The 18,450-nt window shown below is 55.7% G+C and overlaps 1 protein-coding gene across 2 annotated transcripts in view; it reads left to right on the forward strand.

The window, feature by feature from the left end:
- Positions 1-18,450, forward strand: part of SULF2 (sulfatase 2) — a 96,221-nt gene that overhangs the window by 61,581 nt on the left and 16,190 nt on the right. For both annotated transcript variants that reach the window (XM_036244657.1, XM_036244658.1), the window contains exons 4-7: positions 8,999-9,150; positions 12,458-12,627; positions 16,771-16,921; positions 17,940-18,115. In XM_036244657.1, coding sequence (XP_036100550.1) covers positions 8,999-9,150; positions 12,458-12,627; positions 16,771-16,921; positions 17,940-18,115 — 649 coding nt within the window. The remainder of the gene's footprint in view (positions 1-8,998; positions 9,151-12,457; positions 12,628-16,770; positions 16,922-17,939; positions 18,116-18,450) is intronic.

The following is an 18,450-nucleotide window of genomic DNA, read 5'->3' on the forward strand; positions in this document are numbered from 1 at the left end:
TTCATGACAATGCTGAGACATCATCTGTCTTTGTATGCTTTTTCCCCCCAGGTGCACAGTGTTTTCTAGAGAGTGCCTAACACACCCGCAGTGACCTTCAAGGTGTTTTTAAAGACTCCTCCCCTTCCCATGCACATGTCTGTGAGGCTGACTTTTCATGAAACGTGACCAAAACAACACATTGCCACAGATCGAATGCAGATGCAGATACGCGTTCCCAGCTGTCTTCTGTTAATCCAGACATTAAAGGGATTGGCAAAAATGTGAACCATACCGCCCTTCTCATTAATTTTGTTTCATTTGGGGAACATACCAGGTGGGGCAAAAGTAGTAGTGAGTACATGAAACACACAGTTTATTCTTGTATTACTATTTATTATTTATTGTATTATTTTCCATACAGACAACTGGAAACCTACTTTTGCCCCATCCCAGAACCACGATGTTATGTATTCATTCATTCATTCACTAATGGTTCTAGGTATAGCGATCTTTTTTTTTTTTAATATACTAAACATGTAGGTTATTACTATTTTCATTTGTTGTTGTTAATTCTCTCCCAAGGATATTTTTCCATTGGTTTTTAGCTAGGATGGGAGGGAGGGAGGGATAAAGGGAGGGAGAGAGAGAGAGAAATATCGACGTGAGAAAGACACATCAATTGGTTGCCTCCTGCACGACCCATACTGGGGCCGGGGATCGAACCTGCAACCCAGTACATACCCGTGACCCTTCGGTACACGGGCCAGTGCTATAACCTCTGAGCCAACCAGCCAGGGCATATTTTTAAATGAATTAATATGTTTTAAATTGCTCAGTTTTCATCTCTAACATGGTAACGATCACTAGGTATAACCAACACAGACAAAGCTCCCTGGGGTCCTGAGTACCTGTTAAGAGTCCAAAGGGACCCTGACCCCAACCCAAGCGTTTGAGAACCCTGCTGTTGACTAACGCTGGCCTTGGGGCGCCCTCCGTTTTACACAGCACCCCACAGTGAAGCCGTGTCCCCCATGCATCAAACAGACCCAGGTTCAACCTGCCGGTGCCACGGCGTCAGATGGGAAGACAGCAGCTCGGCAGTGCTCCTGTTCTTCCGCCAAAGGCACGTCCTGGGTGCTGGGCAGCAGAACCTACTGGTCCTCAGCTGACGCGGCTCCCCAGGCCTCCCACGCCTGGGTGTTCGCCGGTTCGGTCATTGATCTGTTTGTCCCACAGATGTCCACGGAGGCCATGCTGCTTGCGGGGCTCTGTTCTCAACAAGGACACAGGCGAACAAGGCAGGCAGAAGCCCCTGCCCTCGGAGCCTGTGTTCCAGCTGGGCAGGCCGATACATTTGTCAGGTGGTACTAAACACTGGAGAGAAACAAAGTCAGGAGAAGAGGGAGCGTCAGGGTGGGGAGAGGCCTCGTTCACGGGATAAGTAAGGCATGTAACCCAACAAGGTGACACATGAGCAACCACTCTGGGAAAGGTGAGGGAGCGGTCATGAAGGTGTCTCAGGACGATGGTTCCCTCAAACGGAACAGCAAGGGCAAAGGCCCTGGGGCAGAAACGAGGGGAGGCGGGGAGCACAGAAGAACAAGGCCACTACAGCGGGAGCAGAATGGCACAGGACAAAGTGGGGGAGCCGAGGTCAGGGTAGGGGCAGAAGATGGGTCACTGGGACCTTGCAGGCCACAACAAGGACTCTGGATTTTAGCCCCGGTGGGATGCGGAGCCACTGACAGGCTTTGAGCAACACTGTATCGTGACTTAACAGAACCCTTCTGGAAGGTTGGAGGCGGGGGACCAGGGAGGAAGCTCCTACGAGGTCCGGGCGGGAGAAGGTGCCGGCTGGAACAGGCTGGTCGCAGTGAGGCGCACCAGGTGCTCAGTCCTGAGTCTGTCCTGAGGAAGAGCTGCTGTGATGCGTCATCAGTGGACGTGATGGGGAGAGGGGCTCAAGGCCCCTCTGGAGTGTGTGGCCAGGGCAACCGGCATCTACTGGAAGGCCCGGAGGGAAGCAGGTTTACCGGGACCGACCGACCAAGAGTCCCGTTTGAAATGTCTGTCTGGCTCCCAATGACTAGGTCTGAAGAAAAATAGTAAGTCTGTAACCGTCCAAATGACACATAAAAATGGCAGAGCACGTGAAAGAGGCACCCGGACAGCCGGGACTGAGACGATGTCATGAAAGGCCGAGACCGGGTTTCGTTGTTCCCAGCCCCTTGCCTGTGACACGGAGCCGTTCGTTCGGGGAAGATGGACTTGCCAGCGCCCTGGGCTGCGCGCTGCCTGACCTTTCCGAACTGCTTAGGCAAACATCGTTTATTGTCCTTGGCTCCGCTCCGCGCCAGCCCCTCTGCTAACAGCCGCGTGTCACGCTCAGCCGGCTTCTCTGCGCAGCGTAAACATCCCCCCCGAGCTCATTACTGGAGGCTCCGAGGGGCCTTGTCATTCTCCAGGACGGCGTCACATCTGGTTCCTAACAACCATTTTCCTTTCTCCAGAGACCCAGGTTTTCATCCCCCTCCCTGAAAAAGAGAAGCAGGCTCTGTTTGGGGAACTCACAGTTCCTTTTATTTTTTTGGCGTTCTTACTCTGTGCCAGACGTGATCTCATCCGTCCCTGCTCCCATTGCACAGATGAAGTCACTGAGGCTTTGTGAGGAGCGAGTCTGCCCAAGGAGGCAGGGCTCGGACCCTGGCTCTCTGGCTCTGGAAACCTCATCCAAGCCACTCTGTTTCCTCACCGTCACTGGGGACCCGCATGACGTTTGTAACTGTGTCCCGGGCAGAGTCCCTCAGCCTCGGCACCGCTGACACTCGGGTCAGATACGTCACTTAGTGGGGACCGTCCTGTGCACTGTGGGGCGAATAGCAGCATCCCTGCACCTGCCCACGGGATGCCAGTAGCACCCTCCTCCCCCAGTGATGACAGCCAAAAGTGTCTCCAGGCATTGCCCAATGGCCCCTGGCGGCACTTCGGCCCCCGGTGGCCTGAGATCTGTTCGGTGGACTCTGCGCACAGACAGGCTGTGGGCTGACACGCACCACCTTTCCCGTCATGCAGCAGGGTCTCCTGCAGATACGGGAATAGAAATCCCTTTTAATGAAATATTTACTTGCTGCTCTCCAGCCCTCCTGTCCTCCCTGAGGCCTAAGATGCTCGAGAGGGGCAGCTGTGCATTGCACGGCCTGGGTGTCTCACCCCCGTCCCCTACCCAGCTGTCACCTGTCAGCAGTGATTACCTGAGTGAGTGCCCACTCTTGGCCAAGGAGTGGGCTTGGGGCTACAGCGCCCAGAAAAGGCCCTGCCTCGTGGGCCCAACATCCTGGGTGGGGAGATGATGATCAACAAGAACACGAGTCCACAGGGTGACTTCACAGTGCTGAGTGCTATGGGGATCAGTAGCCTGATGAGGAACGCGTAGCAGGTGACTTTAGACAGGGGTCAGGGACAACTTCTCAGAGGTGACATCTTGTCTAAGACGTCGTCATGAGAAGGGAGGAGGCACGTATCCAAAGCAGAGGGAGGAACAGGTGCCAACGCCCTGAGTTGGCAGTGAGGGTGGCACATTCCAGAAACGAGCCTGGAGTGGCTAGAACAGGGTGAGCGAGGGGGGGGGGCGGGGGGCGGGAGCTGTGCCCGGGCTAGCAGGACCGCCGGCAGGTCTCTGAACGGGAATGGGAGGAGGGTCTTGGGTCCAGAAGGGTCCTGGACATTTGGGGGTAACTGGATTATGGTAAAGCAAAGGGAGGGCAGTTGGAAGGCAAAGTCCAGGTGGAGGCCATTTCTGTTTTGCGCAAGGAAATGAAGAAGCAGAATTCATCCCCGCCCCCCTTCCGCACTTCATCGCATTAACGGCCTTGCCTCTTTCATTTAGATTTCCAAACGCTGGATCGGAGGATTCATGTTGCAACTTTTGAGCAACTGTCACATCAGGGGCTCTTACAGAACTCCAGTCCTTCTTTCCACCTTTGAGTTTCCTGGCTCAGGATTCAAAATCCCAGGGTAGAGTCTGATTGGCTGAGCTCAGTCACACCTGCCCTGGGGGTGGGGAAGAGCACCTTGATTGACAGTCAGGACCTTTGTATTGGGAAGGAACCAGGGATGCAGTGGTAATGGCTTTTTAGGGGTTGCCTGAATGGAAGTGTGTGTGAGTGTGTGTGTGTGTGTCTGTATATTCATGCATGTGTGTATGTATTGGTATATTGGCTCCAAAATGTGGAGGAAACGGCCAAATTAGAATGAATATTTAATGAAATATTTATACTTAAATAGAAATAATGAAGTGCAGCATGATTCAACCAGTCAACTCTGGAATATTTCAGCTCTTTGTTATTTATCAATTATCTCTAATGCAGGATGTGGGTGGAGATGGTGTGGGATGAGTGTGAGCTGAGAGACGCCAGTGTTCTTCAAACAGCCGTGTTCACAGTTCCACCCGGACAGCCCAGGGGAGAGCACACTCCCCTCGGGCGGTGGGTGCTGTCGGCCCATTCGCTGCTGCTTGCTGGGCACCCAGGGTGTGCCAGGTGCTGTTTCACGTTGGTTCTTCCACTTCACGTGACAGCCGACGGTGGCTGACTGTCATGTTGCTCACTGAGGCACAGAGGGGTGAAGTCCTGCTGGGGTCCCAGTGAGGAGGTGGCAGACCAGGGTGCAGAACCAGACCGTCTGGCTGCGGACGTGCTTTGGGCTGCTTTCCCATAGCGCCTCTGGTGTTACCCAGAGAGAGGGCAACGGCTGCCGGCAGGTGCCACACAGTGTCCCCCGTGCTGGCACGACCTGCTCACCAGCACAGAGAAATGACGCTGGCATTCCTGGTAGTGTCCCGTGGCCAAAACCCTCCAACTCCCGTAGCCAAAAGGACGCCTCTGTCTGGCTGCCCTCCCGTGCCAGGACTGCCGCCTCTTGGCCCCGGTTCGCAGCAAGACACAGCTTTTACAGACGCAAATGCGATTAGCACGAGGCAATTTCAGCTAGATTCAGGGTTGGGAGAGATAACAGAAGGGCCTGGCTCTCCCATCAGACTCCGAAAGGTTCCCCAGCAGCACTTAACGCAGACAGACAGGGGGAGCTGCAGCCAGGAAGGGAGGCGGACTGGAAGCTTTCCGACCAGGAGCGGCCTGCGCGGCCTGCGGGGGAGCCTCGCGGGAGGACTTGGGGCTGATAATCCCCGCAAAGCAGGGAGGCGGGAGGGAGGATTCTGAGGTCTGTCTCTGCCCCGACTCCACTGAACAAGGTATAAGGAGCAACAAGGTAGCTAGAGGGGGGCCCACTGGTAACAATGAAACTGTAACACTTAGTGGGCACCTGTTATGGCTGATCTGAGCAATGTATGAACATTGTTCTCATCACAGTCCCATGAGATAAATACTGTTGTTATCCCTCATTTGATAAAGGGATACACAGAGGTTTCAAGAGATTAGTCATGCCCAAGAACGCACAGCTTGCGACGTTGTGAAGTATCTCGCGAGTCCCTTCCATGGGAAGCGTTTCTGCCGGCGTCGATTCCTGTGGGACACCCCCGTCCTTTTCATCACAACCACGTTTCCTCGTTTACGTTGATGATGAAGTTCTTCTGGCTGCTTATCTAGCTTCCCACTGAGTGAGTGGCCCGTTCCCACGGCGGCTCCATTCCTCCTACACGCGACGCGGGTGTCGACTTCGACCTTCTGACGTCTGGTTTCTCGGTTGCGCTCCGACCCCTGGTGCCGGTTCTCTCCGCAGATGGTCCACTTCTGTAACATGTCTCGGAGACGGGTCCCTGGGAGACGAGGAGGCCTTGCTGTCTGTGGAACTGAATGTCGTGCGCCGTGACCGCTCCCTGGTTACCTTCGCGGGAAGCGCTGTAATCGGCCACTGGTCACGATGCAGACACGTCGTGTACCCGTCGGTTGAGGACTGCAGGGCCAGCTGCGAAGTACTTTCTGTAATTACAGTGACTGTACTGCGGTAGCTCAAGGCGAACAGTGTTGTGGGAACGTATTTAACGGAACTGTGGGAAAGGACATGAGGACCAGCAGAGGGCTGCCTGGGATTGGCGGGTCCTCTCCTTGTCGTTGCGTCCGCCTTGCTGTGTCCTTGTGTGTCCTTCCTCACACTGCCAGCCCCTCGCTGCCCTGGCCCAGTTCAGAGTCTACTTCCTGTCTGTCTGTCTGTCTGTCTCCACCTCTCACTTCTCTCTCTTCCATGTCGCCTCGCATTCAAGGCTCTCCCCTCCTAGTGGCAAGATGACCACCGTCAGCCTGAAGCCCTCCGGAAGAACTTCTCTTTGCCAGTAGCTGATTTAAAAATCCCAGGGCTGACTCTCATTGGCCCAGCGTGGGTCACATGCATATCCACGAACCAATGGCAATAGCCAGGGAATGGGGTGCTCTGATTGGTCAGGCTGAATTAAGATGAGCCCATGTGTGCTTAAGTGAAGAAGTGATGGTACCCAGAGGATCACAGTCAGGACCCGGCAGGCCCAGCGAAAGTCTCCACTGCCGGGTGTACATTTCCAGCCGGTGCTGGGCACACAAGGTGGTACATGCTCCCTCCATCTTGTCAGGTGATGCCAGCCTGCTTCCCAGGGGCAGCCGCCCCCCAGCACATTGTCATGGCCTTTCCTGGCCGGGCATTTAATTCCTTTTAATCTGCCCGCCGAGTGGTTCCACCCCCACACCAGCACCCCCACCCCCCTTTGCTCCTCTCCAGCACCTTCCTAACCGGGAAAGCTCAGTGACATCAGCCACGACACGGACTGTATTTTTCATCTTGATTTTAATACCAGCTCACTCTCCTGGCTGTATGTCCCAGCCCAGAGCCCTGGGGCCCGCACTGATTTGCTTGTCCCACCTCATCTGGTGCCGGAATAACCATTTTAAAACTGCCTTGGGGAAATCTAATCAAATGAGAACAAAATCTAATTTGGCACTAAAAGCCTTTGACTGAAGCCCTGTTTTTCAAGGGCTTTGTGGAACCTGAACAAGAAAGTCTTTCTGGGTTTTTTAAGTGTTGAGGGTTGGAGAGAAGGGGGAGATGTGGAAGAGGAGATTCTAGCAGAGGAAACACCCCTGGCATGGGACAATAGTAGGCAGGGGTGGGCTTCCAAAAGTACCCCACTTCCCACCCCCAAGAAATAGTTCTCTCACCAGCCAGGCCACAAATTTAAGCTTATTAGCATTCTATACTGCACATTTATCAGAAAGACCTGGCCCACATCTTCAGAGACAGACCAATAGATCACAAGCCAGGGGCTCGGGAGACCTGGGGAGAACTCCGTTCCCCCAGTGGGGAATGCAGGAAGCCCCTTTCTCCCGGGTTTCATTCAGAACAGTGAAGTTCTGTGCTGCTTACGTGATTCGTGGTCCTGGATTCCTTTCAGAATATGTTAGGAAAATGCACACAAAATGCAAAGTCTGACGTGTAACATGTCAGGGGACATGTGCCCCTTTAGAAGGATCCCCGTCATGCTTCCTGTTGCTTCTCTTCATGGCAGCTCCCAGGACCCTCATGATCTGGCCCCTCCGCCCATCATCTCCTCCCTGCCTCACTGGCCTCCTTGGGTTCCTCAAGTACCCCCAAGCGTGTTCCTGCCACAGGACCTTTGCACTTGCTGTTCCCTCTGCCTGAAGCAGTTTTTCTTGTATTCTTGTGTTCACTCTGATTCACTCTCAGCATTCCTCCAGGAGGCCTCCTCTGACCACCTGGCCCAGTGGCGCCTCTAGTGGTCTACCTCTGCCACTTTGTCACATCATCATCCTTTATTTCCTTCATCACTGCTGTCACCAACGACAGCATCTGTATTTGTCACAGCCCAGACTCAAACATCAGCCCATGAGGGCAGGGACCCTGTTGATCTCATTTACTGCTGTGTTTCCGGCATGTAGGACAGCTCCTGGCATACCGTAGGTGTTTAATAAATAGCTGTTGAGTGGAGGTATTGATTTTTACCATCTCCAGGCACACGGATTCTGTTACTTAATATTTTTCTCTCAATTGTTTTAACCGTTTTACTTCCTTTGTTTCAAAGAGAAACTCTTAACATCCCCACCAGTGTTACTTGCCATGGATAGAAAGTATCAGGACTCTGAGAGGGGTCTTGTTACATTTCACTTTCTTCCTTGTTGAGGTTCTGAACCAACTGAGAACTAAAACTAAAAAGTCAGCACATGGAAGCTAAAAGACACCACGAGGAATCTGCCGAAGGCCAGCTGGAGGGCATGGGCTTCTTTCTGAGGGCTGTCATGGCCGCTGTGCCATGGGCATGTCCAGCTCGTGACTTTTGGTGACCGTATGAATGACTGCAGTTCTGTTGAGTAAATACCCAGGATCTGAAGTGCAGAAGATGTATGTACGTTCAAGGTTTGTTGACACTGCCAAGCAGCCTTGCACAGCGGTTGGACCAGTTTACATGCCCACTGGCAGTATATGCTCCATATCCCTGCCAACACTTGGTATTGTCCATTTCTCAACACCAACCATTCTGGTCACTATGTAGTAGATACAATTCAAGGGGCCCGTAAACTTGAATGCAAAACAGTTCACTCTTTGACTAACCTACATCTGCAATGCAGCATTTGCTTCGATGATGAAAGAAGGCCACACACCACAGCAGGGGGGCAGAATCTGCAACTCTGTCGTCCGTAGAAATCAGCCATATTGTCATATCCCATTGCAGTCACCGCAGATATTGCAAAATACTATATCTTCATGCATCACTACTCTGAGATTAGAACTGTCTACGATGTCTGGCTTTTACGGCCTTAATTAAAAGTCATTTTTAAAGACATGATTATATGACAAAACATTTTAATACGTTGGTAACTGTATTTCAGAATAATTGCTTTTCTCGGTAATCCTACGTATTTTGTTGTATGCGTGTGAAACATTCGGAAGGGGGTCCCAGAGGCCGCGTGCTCACGGGGGGGCTGGTTCCAGGCCAGAGCCCCAGGAGGCTGGGCGATGCCTGGGAAAGGCTTCCGCTCTCTGCATCTCTCACCTCCTGGTCCCTCGTCCCCTCCAGCTTTCTTCGGGAAGTACCTGAACGAATACAATGGCTCCTACGTGCCGCCCGGCTGGAAGGAGTGGGTCGGCCTCCTCAAGAACTCGCGCTTTTATAACTACACACTGTGCCGGAACGGGGTGAAGGAGAAGCACGGCTCTGACTACTCCACGGTGAGTTCTGCAGCCTTGGCCTTGTTCTGCGCCACCCCTCCCCCACTCCTCGGTGAGTCACCCCTGCAGTCAGTGGCCTTGGGCTCAGAGCCCAGTCTTGACACATATGGGCCCTTGGTGATGCGCCCTACTCCTGAGCGCCTCAATTCCCAAATCTGGGAAATGGGCACGCCCTTGCATCCTTAATAATGTGTACCTACTATGGTCCAGGAACTGTGCTGAGTGTTTCATGTGTGTCTCTAATCTTCGTAACAATCATATAAGGTGAGTGGACTAATTGAATTTGATTACATTATTCGTCTATTCCCTCAACAACTATTTACTGAGAGCCTGCTCTGTGCCAGGCTCTATGCCAGGCGCTGGGTATCCAAGGGCGCGCCCCACCACAGTGCAGAAACACATGTATGTGCGCACGCACACACCAGCCCTGTCTCCCACTTTGTTATCCCCGGTATGAGCCATTTCCACCATATCTGCCTCGTCAGTTATTACAACCACCTCAAAATCTTGATTGCAACCTTGAATTTATCCAAGTCTTACCAGCCTCTTCCAGGAAGTCTTCCTGGATTGCCCTAAACTGCAGGATTTAGCCTTTCTTGAATCAGACTGTCTTCTTTTGGCCGTTTGTGACCAGAAACTTAACTCAAAATGGCCCAGTGGAAGGGGAAACACATTGGCCCATTTAACTGAGCAGCAGAAACAGCAGCAGAGGCCGCCGGCCCCCGGGGCTCAGACAGTCCCCGGGCAGTGTTTGCTCTGGCTCTGAGCTCCGCGCTCGCAGCCAGACCCTCTCCTCCCAGGAGCAGGACGGCCGCCCGTCTGTCCTCTCCGCCTCCCGCCAGGGTTCCAGGTCTCGTTGCCCCCACCGGCTGTGGCTCAGCACAGTTCCAACGTCGACCAGTGAGGACGGCTCCTCCAGCCCATCTCCCGGCCCGCGGGCCAGCAGCGAGCCTGAGCTGGAGGCCCCGCCGCGCTCGCTGCGTTCCTGGGTGCGTCCCCCAGGGGCCCTAACTGCTGATTCCCGCTGGGTCTGACCCCTCCTTTCCACCTAAGCGCTTGGCACCATGTTTAGACCACGTTAGTTACCTTGGTCATTTCCGAGCTTCTCTGACACCTTTAGATCACCTTCCACGACTGGGCCAGCATTTCTTCCATTTGACGTAAGTCTCTTTTTAAATATGTTTTTATTGACTTTTTTAGAGAGAGAGAAAGGGAGAGATAGAAACATCAATGAGAGGAACATCCATCGGCCGCTTCCTGCACGCCTCCCCCTGGGGATCGAGCCCACAACCCGGGCGTGTGTCCCGACTGGGAATCACACAGGGACCTCCGAGTCCACGGGACATGCTCCATCCACTGATCCACACCGCTGGCCCACACAACATTATTTTTACGTAACAGATTCTACAAGCCCCTTTACAGAACCCTTTTGTACTCCTAAAGTTAATCATGAAAGGGGTTCCAGGAAAAGCCCCTCAAGTAGTAGGTGGCCGCCCTCTTTTCTCCCTTTCTCGCAGTCCCGTTAGTGCGTGGATGACTGTCCAGGTCCTCCTGGGTGCTCAAAAGCATGTGAAGGTAGGGCTGTCACTTCTCACCACCATTCTGCCTTCTTCCCGAAAGGATAGGGGCTCCCGAAATTTGACTCCGTAACGCTCTCCTCAGTGGGTCCTGGCCAACTGCCCACCTCCGTGACTACAGGTCACCTGCCCTTGTCACGTGCGCACAGCCCTGCACAGCAGGCGCACGGCGTGCGCCCCAGGCAGCTTCCTGTTGCTGGTCCCTGCTCTCAGCCCCCACGGTGGCCGTCCCTGTGCACAGGTGCCGTGCAGGCGTGCCCTCTTTTGAAAGTGATCGTTTTGGACAGAGCTGTTTCTTTGGAAGCAACGGGCAAATTTCAGGAACGCGTTCTCTCCCAGAGAGATCAGCAGCTGAAGTTCAAGGAGATTTGCCAAGTTCAGGAAGAGTCAAGGCCCATCGCACCTTCTTGCCGAGCTCGGATGGCCCTGGGCCTCTGCCCAGTACTTTGCCTCCAGCTCTTCTCTCCTGCGCCCGGTGTCTCGGCGGGTCCCGTGCCCCGGTGCCGCTCCCTGCACCCCTGCATTGCACCTGCCGGTTCTCCCTCTTTCTGTCCCGCAAACACCTGGCAAGCTCATTCCTGCCTCTGAGCCCTTGTATCGGCGGCTCCCGCGGCCTGGAGTCTTCCCGGAATCGGGGCTCTCAATCCCGAGCGCACACTGGAATCCCCTGGCGAGCTTTTCAAAAGGCCCATGTCCAGGCTGAACGATTAAACCAGAAACTTTGGGGCTGGGTTCAGGCATCATAAAGCTCCCGCGAGGATTCCAGCACCTGAGATGAACCCCAGTGATACCGATATGCGCATGCCCAGCTCCTCCTCATCACTCAGGTCTCAGCTCATATGTCACCTCCTCCGGGAGGCCCTCCCCAACCGCCCCAGCTCCTCTTTGTCACAGCTTGTTTTATTTTCCTCATCTGTCAGGCTTTGTCGCTATCTAGGTATTTTGTTTACAAGCTCATCCACTCCTGCCCCCAACACAGGCCCTCCAGCAATGCAGACACCTTGACCCTTGAGGAGACCTCAGGCTTAGGAACCACGGCGTCGGAGGCCTGGATGCAACACTTTCCAGCTATGTGACAATGTGACGTTGAGTCGCATAACTCCTCTGCGCTTTTACTTCCTGCTCTGGACGCAGGGCTGTGTGAGACTTCAACACGCTCCTGCCGGGAAGCAGACCGGTTCCTGGCACACCGCAGCACTCGGGGCTGTGGCTGTTATTATTCTAGCATCTATAATGAATGAATGACAAATTGCAATTTCTCGCCCATCCTCCTTAAATTTTCTCTGCTCTTTTTTTCTCCATTATGCATAGCACCATTTGACATTCTTTTTTTTTATTTGTTTAATCCTCACCCAAGGATATTTTTCCATTTATCTTCAGAATGAGTGGGAGATGGGGGGAGAGAGAGAGAGAGAGAGATGTGAAAGAGACCCACTGGTCGCCTCCCGTACAACCCTGACCAGGGACAAACCGCACCAAGGTGCATGCCCTTGGCCAGAATCAAACCCGCAACTCTTTGGTCCTACCGCTGAGCCAAACTGGCTAGGGCTTGACATTCCTATTTTTTACTTGCTGACTCATTCCCTCTCTGCCCCCCAGGCCGTGGGCCCCACAAGGACAGGGGTCGACTAGTTGGGTCTCCACCGTGTCCCGGTGCCCAGCATGGTGCCCAGCACACCAGTGCTCAGTGAGCAAGCCCCTCACCAGCTCCCGTCTCTCCCGCACCCCAGGATTACCTGACGGACCTCATCACCAACGACAGTGTGAGCTTCTTCCGCACATCCAAGAAGATGTACCCACACCGGCCCGTCCTCATGGTCATCAGCCACGCGGCCCCCCACGGCCCCGAGGACTCGGCCCCCCAGTACTCCCACCTCTTCCCCAACGCGTCTCAACACATGTAAGCGGAGCCCTGTCGGGGTGGAGGGGGAGGGGAGGGCCGGGGTCACGGTACTGCAGTCGCGGCGGCCGCGGGGGAGGACCCGGAGCACACAGCTCGTCTGCAGCGCCAGCTGGACTGGCCCGCACAGCACAGCGGGGACACGTTTCCAACGTGGGACCCCCCCCCCCAGGTCTGCCGCTAGAACAGCGTTTCTGTGTAATAGCCTTCCTTTGTGGCCCTGTGCATTTTGTTTTATACATTTTTAAACATTCTTTTGGGAAGGGATCCATAACTTGATCAGACTACTAATGTATCCGCCCGCCTTTCCTGAGCACCGGCCACGTGGCGGGCTCTGCGCTAGGCCCTTTATTAATTTTTTTTATCCTCACCCAAGGACATTTTTGCATTTATCTTCAGATAGAGCGGAAGAGAGAGAGAGAGAGAGAAACATGGATGTGAGAGAGACACATCTACTGGTTGCCACCCACACAACCCCAACCGGGGCCGGGGACAAACTGCAACCGAGGTACGTGCCCTTAGTGGGAACCGAACCTGGGACTCCCCGGTCCACGGGCCGATGCTCTAACCGCTGAGCCAAACCGGCCAGGGCAGTGTGCTAGGCCCTTTATATGATGCCAAATCACGGAACGGTCACAGTGACTTTTGGTGCATTAGTTAACAAATCACCCCCAAATCCAGCACCCTCCAACGCCAGCGTGTGTGGGCTCTCAGAGCCTGTGCGACCGGTGTCGGGGAGTGGCCTTTCGGAGAGGTTCTCGCTCAGGGCCCCCGGGGTCTGATGAACAGGCTGCAGCCACCTGAGGCCTCACCCGTGGCGGCCCCTCCCGCAGCCTCCCACGGCCCAGCCACTGGCTTCCTCCGGAGCAGGGGCCAAGGCGGAGAGAGATGGGGAGGTGGCGGGCGGCCCAGGTGGAAGCTGTAGTCTTATACCCTGATCCCCGGTGACATGCCATCACTCGGCCACGTCCTCTCAGTCACACAGACGGTGCTCTTGGGGTGTGAGGGCTGCACGGTGTATGACTGCCTGGAAGTGGAGGCACAGAGAAGTGAGGTGCTCCCCTAGGGTCCCCAGCTGGTAGGGCAGAGCCAGGACGCAAATCCGGCCGCCACTCCCACCTCCCCGCCCTCCGCTCACCCCCCAGGCCTCCACCCTCCAGCTGGCTAGTAAATCGTCCCGGACGGCTGCTTTCCTCGGCCGGGGACCACCTCCCCCGAGCGGGGCCTTGGGGGGCAAGGAGAGGGCGAGCTGGAACCCTGCCGAACACCCCGGTGTTCATCTTCCTTGCACTCAGAATGTTGCTCCCCTCGGGCCCCTCGCCGTAATTACTTGCTGACAGCACCCAAAGTGGCTGGGAGAGGGTAAGGGGTGTGTTCACTTCTGGGTCCCTGGTCTCTGGGGAGGAGGATTTGACAGGTGAACTGCGTTCCAGGGGCTGCAGTGCCGCCCTCACCCCCCAGAGGGCAGCACTGCCGCCCTGCACAGGAGGTGCCTGACCCCCGCCCACCTCCACCTACCCGGCTAATGGCTCACCTTTGCAGGAGGGGCATGTGCCCACTGAGTCCCACCTAAGGGAGAAGCCGTGGGGTGAGAGGGGTTATACTTTGCTTCTGTGGCTTCTCCTTTAAAAGGGGTGCTGGCAGCCCCCTTGCACCCCCCAGCAGCCCTGGTGTTTTGTGAGATTGTCTGACGTTGCCTGCTCATGTATTCCCCTTTGAAATGAAAACTACAGAACTTGAACATGAGCAGCGCCTGCTATGACTTACCCAGAGAACCCCTCGCCTTATTAGGGGTGTGTTTGGAAGGCTCTCTTATCTCTGGGGTATAATCATTTCTAAAACAAAACCAGAAAGTTCTGCAGCTGGATGTTTAGTTATGACAGTCAAGGGGGGGTGAGGAGGGGACAGAGGCCTGCAGGTTGGCTGGAGTTCCAGCTCCTTCTACCAGGAGGCTGCTGTCAGAGGCTGTCCCCATCAAGCCCGTGCCCCATCCCTGAGCCGGGCCTGTGGGTTCCAGAAATGCCTCTCGGTGCCATGCTGTCTCCTTCCCTCACTCCAAACACACGCACACTCAGAGATGCAGACAGACGCAGACACAGACGCACATGTATAAACAGACACACAGATCCAGAGACAAACACACAAATATACAAATAGATACAGGCACACACAGATCCAGAGACAAACACAAAGATACAAACAGATAAACCCACAAAGATACACACACACACACAAATATACACACAAACACAGATATATGTGCACACCGAACACACAGGTACACACAGATCAGGCACAAATACACCTGCAAAGATACAGACACACAGTTACACAAGTGCACACACAAACCTGTATACATACACATACACACACAGAGACATGAACACAAACACAGATACAAAGATACACAGATACAAACACAAATACAGAGACACTTTTTAAAAAATATTTTTTCTTTATTGATTTGAGAGAGAGAGACATGGATGAGAGGGAACATCGATTAGCCACCTCCTGCATGCCCCCCACTGGGGATGTGCCCTGACCGGGGATTGAACCGGTGACCTCATGGTACATGGGCCCATGCTCAGCCACGGAGCCACACCGGCTGGGCAGAGACACTCTTCAAGATACACACAGATGCACACAGACACCAGCCCCCAGCGCTGTTTCAGGGGTGGCCTCTGGCCCCTCCTTTTCTGACCCGCGGCAGCCAGGCCAGGCCACAGCCTCAGGTGGGGGCTGTGAGGCAGAGTCACCCTCTGAATGCCCCCAGCAGAAGCGGGGACCCCCAGGCCCTGCTGTGAACACACCAGACATTCCTTGGATTCTCCAGGGGGTGCGGGTTGCATCTGTTGCAGGTGGCTGGGCTCCCATGAAAAGGCGACACCGTCCCTGAGGGAGCCTGGCCCACGCAGGCCACCAGCTAGCCTGCGACACTGGTCCCCAGTGGGGCCCCGGGCTCTGCAGCCTCTGCCTCGCACCCCTGACAGACTCGTTCCTGGTCTGAGGGCAGATGCCAGCCTAACAGAATCGAATAGACCCAGGACGATTGCTCAAAACTGCCTCCCGGAACGCGGCCCGGGCCTGGGAACGGTTTTCCCCACAGCCCGGTCCTGGGTGGGGCTCGGTCCTGGGAAAGTTCTACACCAGGTCAGCCCCAGGAGCCACAGCGGGGCTGTAATCAAAGGAGGCCTGGGCCGGTGCACGTAGCTGCAGGAGACCCCGGGGCTGGGCTGAGGTCAGGAGGGGGTGGAGGCTGTGACTCACCCTCTGCAGAGCAGGTCTCCACAGCCGCCGGGCGCCCGCAGTGCTGTCACCCCTACCCCAGCGCCACGTGGGGCTGTGAAGGTCCTGATGTGGCCTGAGGGCAGGGCGTTCGGCTCTGCAGAGACCTGTTGGGCCCTTCCCCACCCGCAGTCCTTCGCCCCTTAATTTACCATTGGAAACCCTTCGTCTTCCAGCGCTGGGAACCCAGCCTTTCCGTGCAGCTGCGGGGAGGGGCGGTCTGGGGGACCTCGAGAGTCCTCAGTTCTGGGGACAGCCACCGCCTGTGGGGTTTAAATCGAGCTCTCCCTCTCTGGGGTGCCCCCACCCAGAATCCCCACAGGAGTTCGGGGGCCATCCTCACACATGCGTGGCTGTTGTTTACCTGCTGTGCAAAGTCAGCGTCCCCTTTTTGAGCCCGAATCCATTGCCAAAGGAAACCGGGTAGCCTAATGACAGCCGACCTTGCCCCCTGTCCAAGGTCACCAAAAAATAAACGCAATCCTGCTGCAGTAGAATGGGGTACTGCGCCTCTGGGAAGGGAACGGAGCCCATTCCAGACAGGTGGTAAAGGAAACGGACAGACGCTTCGGCCTCGGTGCCCGGGTGTGCTGGAGGGCTGGCGTGGGAGGGACTTTCTGGGCGTGTGGCCCCGGGTCATGGAACCCAGACCTCCTGAGGTCTCCCACGGGCCCCTCCACGCGGGGAGCATTGCTGACCTTACTCTGAGCAGGGGCCCCGACCCCAGCGTCCACTTCCCCCCAGAAGGGGGACTTCGTGCCGGGCCGCAGACAGAGCGCAGGGCGGGTGCTGGCTCGTGGCGTCGGTGGGCCGGGCGGGGCGGCCCAGGCCCTCCAGCTGACCTCTGTGCTTCCCCAGCACGCCGAGCTACAACTACGCGCCCAACCCCGACAAGCACTGGATCATGCGCTACACGGGGCCCATGAGGCCCATCCACATGGAGTTCACCAACATGCTGCAGCGGAAGCGCCTGCAGACCCTCATGTCCGTGGACAGCTCCATGGAGACGGTAGGCCGCCCCTGCACCCCCTTCCTGGGCCCCGCCCTGCCCTCACCCTTCCCGGGTGAGCCGTCCAGACCGCCTGCCTGCTTGGGCCTTCAGTCGGCTCAGTGTGGCAGCCACTGGTGGCTGCTGACATTTTTAACAGCTTTATTGAGATATAATTCACGTACCATACACTTCTCCCAACGTGAACAGCTCAGTGGTTTTGATATATTTGCAGACTTGTACGATCAGCACCACAGTCAACCTTGGGACATCTTCATTACCCCGAAAAGAAACCCCACCGCCCCTAGCCACCCCCCCCAAAGCCCCCTCGCCCTTCATCTTCAGGCAAGCCCCAGTCTGCCCTGGGTCTGGATTTACCTCTTCTGGACACTTCCTAGGAAGGGGTCACACAACTCGAACTCTTCGAGCACGTCCTTCACTTAGCATGATGTTTCAAGGCTCGGCCACAGGGTGGCGCACATCAGAACTTCCTTCCTTTTCACTGCTGAGTAACATTCCACCGTGTGGGTCAAACACTTGATTCACCCACAGCTATTTAAATTAACTAACGTACAACACAATTTACAGTGCAGTTCCTCAGTCACACCCGCTGCGTTTCAGGTGCCCAGTAGCCACCTGTGGCCGGTGGCCTCCGGGGTGGGTGGACAGGACAGAAATTAACATTGCGGGCCCCGCAGGAAGTTCTGTTGGCCGGCACCATGGTGGATCGCAGACTCCTGCCACAGGCCACCGTCCGACTTCACTCATGTGTTTGCTCATTCATTCGTTCAGTCGTCCACCCATCCATTAGCACTTGAACGTGCTTAGTAACAAAAGTCCCTTCTCTGAGGTAGTAGGTTCCAACGCAAGGAGACAGACAACAAGCAGGTAGAACAGAGAGTCTGTGAAGAAAGTGAGGGGACAGTGACAGCAGTGGGGGGGCTGCCAGTCTCGGGCCGCTGAGGCCGGGGAGGGACGGCCCGAGGCCCCACAGCCTTGGAGAGAGCCGGCAGGGCCCTCACCTGTCACCTGTGCCCAGATTTACAACATGCTGGTGGAGACGGGCGAGCTGGACAACACCTACATCGTGTACACCGCCGACCACGGCTACCACATCGGCCAGTTCGGCCTGGTGAAGGGGAAGTCCATGCCCTACGAGTTCGACATCAGGGTCCCGTTCTACGTGCGGGGCCCCAACGTGGAGGCTGGCTCACTGTAAGTGCCCCCCACCCCGCGCCGAAGTCCGGGGAGGCCTGGCTCCGCTGGCACCCAGACGGGCAAGAAGCCGGCAGCTCGGCCGTGCAGCCCCGAGCCGCGCCCCGGTGCTCACGCCCTGGCCGGGGGGCCTCGGCGCCAAGTGAAACAGTGATCGTGGCACTCAGGGTGGACTCTGACGCATTTTATACGCCGCTGTCGGCGAAGGAGAGGCCCAGAGCCGTTGGCACCTGTGAAAACAGAATGTCTGTGGTGGGCACTGTGCCAGGGAGCCTGGGAGCTGGCCCGTGTCACCACCAGCGGGTGGGAATGCCACCTTGATTTGTCTGGCTGGG

The sequence above is a fragment of the Molossus molossus genome, unplaced genomic scaffold, assembly GCF_014108415.1.
Source record: "Molossus molossus isolate mMolMol1 unplaced genomic scaffold, mMolMol1.p scaffold_m16_p_6, whole genome shotgun sequence".
NCBI classification, from domain to species: Eukaryota; Metazoa; Chordata; class Mammalia; order Chiroptera; family Molossidae; genus Molossus; species Molossus molossus.